A 12,506-nucleotide genomic window follows, 5' to 3' on the forward strand; every position below is an offset into this window, starting at 1 on the left:
TCGGCAGCGTTGGCTGCAATTTGGTGGGCTATCACTCTGGGATGGTGGTGAGGCCTGTGTCCCCCTTGGGGGCAGCCAAGTGTTTCTTTGTTGGCCAGGTCCTTACTGCCATTTCTCTGTAAATGGCAAGTGTGCATCACAGCAGCTCCTGCGTTGAGCACCTGCCCCCTGGTGGTCAGTGTGCATCATAGCAACTGGTCGGACAGTGGGAAGGACACTTAGCATATTAGTCTTTTATATAGAGACTAGAGGACACTTGCACGAAAAGATTCGTGCAATAGGCCTTCCCTTCCCCTGGCTGCCGGCACTGGTTTTTCTCCGGCACCCGGGACCCAGGCTTTCGCTCTGGCCGGAGCCGCCTTCAGTCTTCACTCTGCCACTTTGTGCCTATGTATGCAAATTAACTGCCATCTTTGTTCGCAGTTAATTTGCATATCTCGCTGATTAGCCAATGGGAAGCATAACGAAGGTACAGTCACTTACCATGTTTGTCTATTATTAGATAGGCTAAGTTTCTGCAAATGGTTACAATGGACAGCTATTTTTTCCCAAAGTATCAATGTTTCTTTGTATATTTTTCTGATTAAAATAACCCATGTTCATTCTAAAAAATTCAAATAGCACAGATGAGTAGAAAGTTGAAAGTGAACATTTCTCATTATTTTTTTTTAAATATATTTTATTGATTTTTTACAGAGAGGAAGGGAGAGAGATAGAGAGTTAGAAACATTGATGAGAAAAAAACATCGATCAGCCGCCTGCTGCACATCTCCCACTGGGGATGTGCCCGCAACCCAGGTACATGCCCTTGACCGGAATCGAACCCGGGACCCTTGAGTCTGCAGGCCAACGCTCTATCCACTGAGCCAATCCGGTTTCGGCATCATTTCTCATTATTTTACCCCCACAAAAATGCTATTAGAATTTTTGTGTAGCCTTCCAGACCTTTTTGTTGTTTTTTTATTAATCCTCATCTGAGGATATTTTTTCCATTGAATTTTAGAGTGTGGAAGGGAGGGAGGAGAGACAGAGAGAGAAACATCAATGTGAGAGAGAGAACATCAATTGCTTACCTCCCGAATGTGCCCTGACAGGCTAGGGATCAAGCCTGCAACTAAGGTATGTGCACTTCACCGGAATCGAACCCAGGAACCTTCAGTCTTCGGTCTGAAGCTCTAGCCCAGGGGTGGGCAAACTTTTTGACTTGAGGGCCCCAATGGGTTCTTAAACTGGACCGGAGAGCTGGAACAAAAGCATGGATGGAGTGTTTGTGTGAACTAATATAAATTCCAAGTAAACATCATTACATAAAAGGGTACGGTCTTTTTTTTTTAGTTTTATTCATTTCAAATGGGTGGATCCGGCCCGCGGGCCGTAGTTTGCCCATGGCTGCTCTAGCCACTGAGCCAAACCAGGTAGGGCCAGACTTTTTTCAATGTATATGTAAGCATAGCTAGATTTTGAAAATATTACAAAAATAATGTTTGCTTCTTTAAACATTTCCAACAATGCAGTGGTGGTAACTAGTGTTAGTAGTTTTAGAGGGTCTACTTATGGACTTCTTCTGTATAACATCCTGTATAATAAAAGGCTAATATGCAAATTGTCCCTTCGACCAGGAGTTCAACCAGGGGTCGGGGCCTCCTGGCCAACTGCCCACGGCCCCTCCACCAAGCCAGCCTGACCCTATTGGCCCTGATCGGGTTGGGCCAGCTGAACCCCACCCGTGCACGAATTTGTGCACCGGGCCTCTCTCTAATAATATAAGCATATTATGCTCATTAGACCGGACGACCTTCTGGACGAAGCCTGGGCTGTGAGAGAAGCCTGGGTCCCGGGTGCCTGCCGGCAGCTGGAGGGAAGCCCGGGTGCCGGAGGGAAGCCGGTGCTGGTGGGAAGCGGTGCCAGCAACCGGGGGAAGGAAGGCCTACTCTTGCATGAATTTTGTGCATTGGGCTTCTAGTAGTTATATAGTGTATCTAAACTTTTCTTACACAAGACAGTATATATAAATATTTTATTAGTCCTGGTTTTTTATGCTTCATATATTGTGAATGTTTTCCCATGTCAGCATATACAGGTTGATTTCATTCTTTTTAACTACATATAATTCTTTTATGTGACTATTTTATAATTCACTTAACTAATCTCCTATTAATGGACATGTCAATTATGAAAAAACTACAGTAATAAATATTATATTTATTTGTGCACTTATTTTATTTTTTAGGAGCCACTATGGTTTTAGATGTATCTGGGGTCTGTTTTAATGTGCCAAACTCCTGTAATCATCATACACATGTACATTTCAACAAAATATGTGATTTATTTGGGAATTCCCTAAAAATTAAGGCATTATATTGTGGACTACTAAGTAGTCACAGACATGCTACATGAAGCAACAATGAATGTTCACTGCTAAAGTTGAAGGAGAAATAAATTGAAATAAAAATGTTGAAAGTTAAAAAACCTTCCACCAAAGTTTAAGAAGCCTTATCAGAATTAACCTCTTTCCCCAACATAATTGAGATTTGTTACCATCTAGAACTTCCCTTATATGTCTCCATACTGAAAAGTTCTGCAAAGACAGGTTCATATCTCTTATTCAGCACTATATACCCAGTGCCTGGCACATAGGATGTGCTTAATAGCAGTTATAAAAATATTTTAACAGATATACTTAAGCTACTCTATTGGTCATTTCAGATGGAGCTGTTTCATCAGTAAGAAGTTCATATTTAGTTCAATCAGATAAGAAAATAGAAGCCAAAACTTATGTCTCCAGTCCCCCTAGAAATGCATTGCCTACTGCTACTATTAAGGAAACCCCATGGATTTGGTCTTTTAAAAATCATAAAGAGCCAGAACAGAGAATTTACAAGAAGCCTAACCTGGTGGTGAAGCCTTTACAGCTGGTGAGTGAGGTTTTCAGACTTGTGCACTGGAGATTCAGCATTATGGAGGGTAACTGGATGACTGCTTCCTTAAACCAAAATTCTGTTTTACAAAGTCTTATTTCTGCATATTTGATTTCTTGGAAGAGACTAGAGCTTTGGTCTAAAGTCACTTTATGCAGCATTTATTCTGGTTTTCAATCTTTTTTTTTTACTAGCTTTCCCTCAAGTCTCATTTTCAAGTTTTCAGATGGCTTTGAAGATATGACAGTTCTCTTAAGATGACATTGCTGATTCTCTGTCCAGGTTTTTCAAAATGTAAGCTTGAAAACCCTGGACTGCTTTAGAAGGGAAGACTTGAGGAGCTTTGTGTTAGCTGTATGCCTCAACAGCTGCTGCAGACTACCCCAACCTATACTCAGTTATAGGGAGCTTTTCTTTTTTCTCCTTCATTACATCTCCACACAAATTTTCCCCTTTTGTGTTCTCATCTCCTATTACTTATTCTGTTGTTATTAAGGAATTAATTACTTATGCTCCTTCCTTTCTACCCTCTATTCCTGCGTCTTTCATGGAAGGAAAACATTGTTTTAGGAGAGTCTGCTGTGTTTTCTAGAGGACGATAGGAAGGCCTAAAGGAAAATAATATATTTTAGAATGAGTGTTTGAGAAACCCTATTTTTTTTATTATAAGACTAGTTTGAAATTTAATCTATTCTTTCAGGTTACCTTTGTTGGTAAGGTTGGGTAAGATGAGAATCAACCTGAATATTTGAAGTACCATGTTTAGTGTTGTATAGGGTAGTTGAGCAATACACTTTTAACTCTTTAACTAATATCATAAGGCAGTAGGTTTTCATATTTTACCATAGGTAAGAATCACCTAGGGAATTCTTTTTAATGCATACTTGTGGGCCCCACTTCCAGGTATTCTGAATTATTAAGTGTGGACTAAAGCCCAAGAATCTTCATTTTTATAATTTCCTAGGTGGTTCTGATAAAGGTGATTCATGAAATATACTTGGAGAAATGTTGTCATGAAGTTTGAAATGTCACCCGAAGATTTATTGTGGCTTCTTTGATTTCTTTTTTAACTTGTAGCAAGTAGAAATTGATAAATCACAGCTCAGTCAGGCAATGGCCAATCATGATATCCCACCAGATGCTGCCTGGGACAAGAAATTATGCAGACTGCCGCCATTAGATACCAGTACCCTCGTGGGAGTCTTTGTGGAGAATATCATCTCTCCTAGTCAATTCTACATCCAGATCTATAGCAGGGATTCATCAGAGTTACTTGAAGACATGATGATTGAAATGCGGTAGGAGTCTCTCGTTTTTAGTGTATCTCATTCTAAATCAGCACTTCTCACATCTTTTGGCTTCAGGACTCTTAAAAATTAAGGACACGAGAGCTTTCGTTTATTGATATTTATCATATAGAAATTAAAATGACAAGATTTAAAAAATATCTTTTGTTTAAAAATTTAGTAAATCCAATTGTGTGAATATAAATAACATTTTTTTGAAAATATTTTTGTAAATTAGAAGAGTGGCATGGTTTACATTTTTTTGCAGATCTCTCTAATATCTAGCTTAAGAGAAGAAACTTGGATTTTTTAATATCTGCTTCTGTTTTGAGATATGTTGTTTTGGTTGAGATATTAACACAGTGAAAAGGGAAAATAACTATTTTCATAATAATACTAAAATAGCATTGCTCTTATGGACTTCCTGAAGGATATTAACAGGATTCCAGGGGTTCATGAACTATACTTGGAGAACTACTGCTCTAAGTTATCTCTTCTCTCTACTGAAAAATGATGTTCTTTATTAATAAACATCATGTAAATGTATACATTTTCAATCACTTTAGATTTATTCATGAACAATGTCTAATTTTTATATTAGTGTCACATACAAGTGTTTTTTTATTATTTATTTTGTCTCTCTTCAAAAGCACTTAATGTTTTTTTCTAATTTTACATTATATACTTGTCCCACCCAAGAATACCTGGAATAATGTAAGTCACATAATAATCACTTGGTAAATATATTCTTGTATAGTCCATTTTAGTGTGCCTATATTTTATTTTATTTTTTATATTTTATTGATTTTTTACAGAGAGGAAGGGAGAGGGATAGAGAGTTAGAAACATCGATGAGAGAGAAACATCGATCAGCTGCCTCTTGCACACCCCCTCCTGGGGATGTGCCCGCAACCAAGGTACATGCCCTTGACCAGAATCGAACCTGGGACCCTTCAGTCTGCAGGCCGACGCTCTATCCACTGAGCTAAACCGGTTAGGGCTAGTGTGCCTTTATTTTAAAGCACACTTACTGGCTCTGTGACTTTGAAGTTACTTTACTTCTCTGGGTCTGGTCTTCTAATCTACAAAATAGGGATAATGATAGTACTTAACTCACCGAGTTGTGAATGTGGAAGTACTTAGAATAGAGTCTCTAGCTCAAATGTTGGCTGCTATTGTTAATACTGTATCTGCTGTTGCTTGGTGTTGGGATGTTGAGGCACTGGCTGTACAAGGAGAAGAGGGTCATGGTCTTTGCCTTTGTGACACTATGATTAGCTAGGAAAATAGATGCAGGATAAGGGGGATATTGTGTGAGGCAGAAGTTGTGCCTGGGCAAAGTGGAGGAGAGCTTCATAAGGATTCACTTGAGCTAGGCCTCAAATATAAGTAACAATTTTCCAGACAAGGAGGTGTGAGTGGATGGGTACAGGTCCAGTCACTGGCACCAAGGCCAACATTACAAAGGAGTGAGCCCTGTGCTCTAAGAACAACAAATAGGGAATTGAAGTCACCACTGGGTGAGGTTGGGGGGACAATGACTGGATGTGAAACTGGAAGGCTAGGGAAGAGCTAGAGTGTGGACACTATGGGAAGAGAATTTTATTTCTTCTGTATACAGCGAGGAACCTCTAAAGGTTTTAAGAAAGAAAGAACATCAGGTTTGTATTTTAGAAAGCTAACTCTAGTTGCAATGTGGAGGATGGATGGAGTGAAAGGGAGAAGATCCATTATAGGCTAGTGTTGGTGAAAGAGAGAGTGGAAAGGTGGAGAGAAATTAGGAAAATAGAATTGTCAAGTCTTGATGACAAGAATGTGGTTGAAAAGGATGAGAGAAAAGGAAAATATGAAAACTGTGCTGACTTTAGAGATTCCGTAGGTTTCAGGTGGGCTTGGAAGTTAGAAGTTTACAAATAGTGAATCTAAGGTGATCATGAGATACTGAATTGGTAATGTTGAGTGGGTAATATTAGGATTAGGGTTTAGCCAGTGTTACAAAGACATAAGTTAGCTGTAGTAGCATGAAGATAAAAGTTTATTTCTTCTTCCCATAATAGTTCGTGTATAAGTAATACATACTGGTAGGATAGCTCCAGGTGTTAGGGACAACAGTGTTTTCTGTCTTGCTGCCCAAGATAATATATTGGCCCACCCACATGGTCCAGGATGTAGCTCACCACCAGATCCTCATTCCAGCCAGTAGGAAGGAGGAGTGGGGGAGGTAGAGGGTTGGAGATATCCCTTTTTCTTTGAAAGACACAAGATGGATTTTCACACTTTACTTTTTTAAAAATTGTGGTAAAATACACATTAATTCACAATCTCACATCCCATTGTCCAGAACTTAGTATTCACATAGACACATTTAGATGTAAGGGAGTCTGGGAAATCAATTAAAAATAGGGATTCTATTGCCTGGCCAGGTGACTCGGTTGGTTGGAATGCCATCCTGTACACCAAAAAGTTATGGGCTCAATTCCCTGGAGGACACATACTCTAGTATGTGTGCTTCAGCTTACTTGCTGAAGATGGGGATGGGGATAATAAAGCCTTACTTACAATATGTGAATGTTCAGCAAAATCCAAATATAGTAACACCCAAATAGGCATGTATGGGAAGCAGCTGATCAGTGTTTCTCTCTCACATCGGTGTTTCTGTCTCTCCCTCTCTCTCTAAAAACCAATGAAACAGCCCGACCACCATGGCTCAGTGATTGAGTGTTGATTAGTGAACCAGGAGGTCACGGTTTAGTTCAATTCCCGGTCAGGGCACATGCTCAATCCCAGTGTGGGGCATGTAGGAGGCAGCCGATCAATGATTCTCTCTCATCATTGATGTTTCTATCTCTCTCTTCCTTTCTGAAATCAATAAAAAATTAATAATTTTTTAAAATGAAAAATAAAAATCAATGAAACATGTCATCCAGTGAGGATAAATAATAATTTTTTTTAAAAAATAGGGATGCTATTTCTACAAAAAAAAAGAGGAGAATGGAAATTGGCAACAACTAGCATCTTTTTCATACAGTTGGAAGTAAAGTTTTAAAGTGCAGAAGGGCCCTAACCGGTTTGGCTCAGTGGATAGAGCGTCTGCCTGCAGGCTGAAGGGTCCCAGGTTTGATTCTGGTCAAGGGCATGTACCCCCGTTGCGGGCACATCCCCAGTAGGGGGCGTGCAAGAGGCAGCTGATCGATGTTTCTAATTCTCTATCCCTCTTCCTCTCCCTCTCCCTTCCTCTCTGTAAAAAATCAAGAAAATATATTTTTTAAAAAATAAAATGCAGAAGGGATGCAGAGTCTAAACATAAGAGATGGAGAATCATCAATTTATCAGTAGTAGTATAAGGTATGAAAATGGATGAGGCAGAAAAAAACCCCACAAAAATTTAAAAAATGGATGAGATGGTATACAGCAGGGGTAATAATAAATAGTTAATATTTGGGTGTTACTCTATTTGGATTTTGCTGAACATTACATATTGTAAGTAAGGCTTTATTATCCCCATCCCCATCTTCAGCAAGTAAGCTGAAGCACAGGAAGATAAAATCATCACACAGCTAGTAAGTGATGGGTGTGAACCCAGGTTACTGGTTTCAGAGCCTGAGCTTTTAGTATGTTACACGCCCTAAAGATAAGCCCCCAGTGGAACCCAAACTTTTAAGGCAATTACAGAGCCACTAAGGGAATAATTATGGACAAGGAAGTAGTAGGAGAAAAGAGTGTCTTGGAAACTAAGTAGGATAGAATTTCAAAGAGGAAAGGATCAGGGCCATCTGCAGAGAGAACAAGTATATTGAAAGCTGAGGAGAAAGGCTATTGGATTTGGGAATTAACAGACCATTGATATTTTTACAATGTCCATTTTAGGAAGTCCTGGGGAATGGAGTTAGATTGCATTCTTCAGCAGAGAATGTGAGGCAAAATGGGTGTATGAGTTTCCTATTTAAAGATATTTGTTGAAGAAGAGAAGGGATTTAGAAAAGAAAAAGGAAAATTAAACTAATTGGTATTAATAACGCATTAACAAATCAGAAAAAATGAGGGTGTTTTCCTTTGCTTTTTGCCCAGACTTCCTTGCTCTTGATACACTAATAAAAATTGTTCTTCCCCTATGTTTCCATGTTACGGAATTCCACAGGCGCTGTTATTCTAATCAACTGGTTTCTGATCGATATGCCATGCCAGAATATTTTATCCAACCAGGACATCTCTGTTGTGTAAAGATTTCTGAGGATAAGTGGTGGTATCGAGTCATTATCCATCGAGTTCTTGGGAAACAGGAAGTTGAAGTGTTCTACCCAGACTTTGGAAATATTGGAACTGTTCAGAAGTCCTCTTTGAGGTTCCTCAAGTGAGTTAACAGATTTAAGGAGGACAGCTCAGTTTTTGAATCACAATGCCAAAGCTTTGTGTGGTTAGGAGACGTCTGTTTTCTTTTGCCTTCCTCTCTCCATCCTCCCTGCTTACCATCCCTCTTTCTTCTCAGTGCAGACTTGGCAAGTGGTCATTTAGGTTCACAGTTGGACTATAATCTCTTGTGTCTTTTTCCACATGACTGTGAATCTGACTGGACTATGAGATTGAATTTCAACCTCCTATTAAGAAAATGTTTCTTTGGGTTATGCTAAGAGTTGCATTTATATAGCATGAAGATTTCCTCTTCCTACTGATTTGCATGGTTTTTAAAAACTATATTTAATGATCTTACTAGTATTTCTTAGAGTGCTTTAAAGTATAAGACATTAATTTAAAAATGCATGAATAAAATACTCTGAAATGGTGTGAATAGCTAAAATCAAGAAATGGCTTAGGAATTCCATAGCATGCAGTATAAAAACATGATTAAATATTAATATATTTGATTATCAATTGCAGATGCTGCTACACAAAGCTTCCAGCTCAGGCTATCCCTTGTTCTTTGGCTTGGGTGAGACCGGTAGAGGTATGTTTGCTTGTTTTCCTCTTAATCAGAAAACATGTGATGCCAAGAACAGATTTAGTTTCTCAGGATACAAAAATAAAACATGGAATAAGCCCTCAAATAAATCATTGTAGAAAATATAGAAGACAGATGTGTAGATAAAAATAATTCTACTGTGCCATATTTGCTATAGAGATTTCTGCTGTGTATGGTAGAGGGGTATGAGGAAGAATATATATCTCTGTTCAAGGTAATTAGGGAAGGCCCCATAATACAGGTGGTATTTGAGTGGAATTATGAAGGAAGATTAAGACTATAACTGGACAAAAAAGAGAAGACATTCCAGGCAAAATGAGAACAGCACAAAACACCTCAAATTGGAGAAGTTTGAAGTGGTTCTGTTTGGCAACGTAATATAGGATGAGCTGGAGTTGGGGCTTGGCAAATGATGGTCAGAGAAATAGACAGAAACCTAAGGGGGATTCATATTCCTGTTCAGGAATCTGGACATTGTCCTTTAGATGCTGGGGAGCAGCTAAAGGGTATCCATGGGAACTGCCACAGTCAATCTATGTTTTTTAAAGATTCTCTAGTAATATCTTTGTGGGAAATGATTGTAGTGGGGTGAGAGCAGGAGGCATTTTCACCCAGGTAGTTAAATTTGTTAACTGTTATATAGTCATATTTATGTACCTTATATATGTTTTTCCCTCAGAGCTCTTAGTTGTACATATCATACATATTATTATACTATATTTCTCTATCAGTTGCTTACATATACATGGATTTTTCCTTTTAAAATTCTTTTTAATCCAAAAAACTCAGTAAAGAGGAAAGAAAAAGGAAAAAAACATTATGTATAATTTTACCACTAAACACATTAAATTTAGAAATTTGATGTATGTTTCTTTCAGGTTAGCTTATTGGTTGTTGTGGTGAGGATTTTTGTAGTCTTGAGCGTTTCATAAAACAATAGTCCTGTTATTGCATAATTCATGTTTTCACTCGGGATTATAGCATAAATATGTTGATGTTACCATAATTCTCAATTTTAATAGACTCACCGTAATCTGTGAGGTAAATGTGCATCATGGCCTGTGTATCCCTTTATTGTTAGACATTCAATCTGCTTCTGATTTTTTAGTATTACAAATAATGTATGCAGTGTATGATTTTTGTGCAAGTCAGTATTCAGGATTATTTTCTAAGGGTGCACTGTAGCCCTGACATACATCATGAAGCTCAGCACTACATTCGTGACCCACTTGTAGCCAATGTTCATTACTCTCATATCTGCCAGATCACTACCATTGCTGATTCTCTTTGCTTTGTTTTCTTATTTCTTTCCTGAACTTAGGGCTTCTGGCCTTAGGGATTTGCCTTTTCTGATCAATGGAATAGTTTATGCAAAGAATTCTCATGGTTGGCTCCTTTTTGTCATTCAGTTTTAAGCCCAAATGTTATTTCCCCAAGAAGGACTTCCTTGACCCACCACTTTAAAGTGCATCTTTCCACTTCCATCATTCATGGTGACTTTATTTTATCTTCATAACACTATCTGGTATTATTTGTTCACATACGAAAGTATGAGCTCCTGAGGTCAGGGAAATTATCTTGTTCACTAGAGCACCAGTGCATAGATCAATACTTGGAACATGATTTGTGCTCAGTAAATCTTGTTATCTAATAATAGACAAAGATGTAAATTGACCATCCCTCTGCTACGCTCACCAGCCAATCAGGAGAGTATGCAAATTAACCCAACAAAGATGGCAGTTAAATTGCTTACGTAGGCACGAAGCGGCAGAGCGAAGACTGAAGGCTCCGGCCGGAGCGAAGGCCTGGGTCCCGGGTGCCAGAGGAAAACCGGTGCCCGCAGCCAGGGGAAGGGAAGGCCTATTGTACGAATCTCTTTATGCAACTGGCCTCTAGTCTTATCTAATAAAGAGGGAATATGCAAATTGACTGCCATACCATAACGGTCAAGTTGGCTGCATCCACAGCAGAGGCAGGGATTCCGTAACACAAGATGGCTGCACCCACATCGAAGTCAGGGATTCCATAACACGATGGCTGCGCCCACAGCGGGAGCCGAGTTCCCGTAACGAGCCTTAATGAGCAGTCAGCAGGGACATGAGGCTGCATGGTGCTGGGCCGGGGCAGGTGACCTGAGTCTGCGCCCCCGCCTGGTGGGGCTTGACAGGGGACCTCAGGCCGTGCCCCGCGCCTGCATGGCTTGACGGGACCTCAGGCCGCGTCCTCCACCTGGCAGAGCTTGACAGGGGCACTCAGGCTGCGTCCCCCACCCTGGCACCGGGCCAGGGGACCTGAGGCTGCGCCCCACACCCTGGCACCAGGCTGGGGGACCTCAGGCCATACCCCCTGCCCGACAGGGCTTGACAGGGACCTCAGGCCGTGCCCCCTGCCCAGCGGGGCTTGACAGGGACCTTAAGGCATGCCCCCTGCCCCGGCCCGGACCGGGGGACCTCAGGCCATGCCCCCTGCCCCAGTGCCGGGCCAGGTGACCTGAGGCTGCGCTCCCCCACCTGGCGGGGCTTGACGGGGGTGAGGCCATCCGGGTCTGGATAAAGCCAAATGGGGGTGGGGCCAGCTGGGTCTGGGTCTCGCACGATTTCAAGGCACATGTAGGTGGGTGGGGACTTGACTCTGGTTCCCATGGTGCGCCCCAGACTCTGACAGGAGGAAGATTTTCATATACATTTTACCAATTTTCTTTCATCTCTGACACTTCTATTATAGAGAAAGGGCAAATAGCAATATTAAAATATTTCCTCTAATTAATTCCCTTTTAATGTGCACTAATTTCGTGCACTGGGTCACTAGTGTCTTTAACTAAATGAATGGATTTCACTTTATTTCTATCTTTTTTATGGTTTCGATGAAAGTTAATGTAATTTATAATGGCAGAATAGCGTGGTGGGACTAACTCCCAGAGACAAAATCCAAAGGGGGCAGAAAAGCAGTCTACCCTTGGAAGCCAAATCTCCAGCCTTGCTGGTTTAAAGAGTTAGAGGACATTGTTTGGGACTGGCATACAGCTGGAAGTTAAAAGGAAACACACATGAAGGGAGGGAGCCACAGATTGGGTGAATTCTATAATCAGTGTACAATCTGTCCAGATTATTAGGTCACTACTAAACTTCGCAAGTTCTGGGAAGAGCCCAGGCCCTGAAAAATCACTGGCTTATCTAGTCTTTCTTTTTCTCACCTTGTCTTCCCCTATTTTGAAGAGATATTTAAAAATCATTCCCCTAATTAACACATTGTATGCGGGAAACGTATTTATACGTTTTACGTTGACTGGTGGTAGAGCGCGGGACACGTATTAATACGTTTTTTATAGACTAGCAGTAGAATGCG

At 40.4% G+C, this 12,506-nt stretch overlaps 1 protein-coding gene across 2 annotated transcripts in view; it reads left to right on the plus strand.

Annotated features, from left to right (window-relative positions):
- The window catches only part of TDRD5 (tudor domain containing 5), a gene marked incomplete at both ends in the record, with an annotated part of 46,574 nt that overhangs the window by 14,730 nt on the left and 19,338 nt on the right, over positions 1 to 12,506 (plus strand). For both annotated transcript variants that reach the window (XM_081111896.1, XM_081111897.1), the window contains 4 exons: positions 2,743 to 2,915; positions 3,996 to 4,216; positions 8,343 to 8,555; positions 9,080 to 9,146. In XM_081111896.1, coding sequence (XP_080968022.1) covers positions 2,743 to 2,915; positions 3,996 to 4,216; positions 8,343 to 8,555; positions 9,080 to 9,146 — 674 coding nt within the window. The remainder of the gene's footprint in view (positions 1 to 2,742; positions 2,916 to 3,995; positions 4,217 to 8,342; positions 8,556 to 9,079; positions 9,147 to 12,506) is intronic.

The sequence above is a fragment of the Myotis nattereri genome, assembly GCF_964212035.1.
Source record: "Myotis nattereri genome assembly, chromosome: 18".
Lineage (NCBI taxonomy): Eukaryota > Metazoa > Chordata > Mammalia > Chiroptera > Vespertilionidae > Myotis > Myotis nattereri.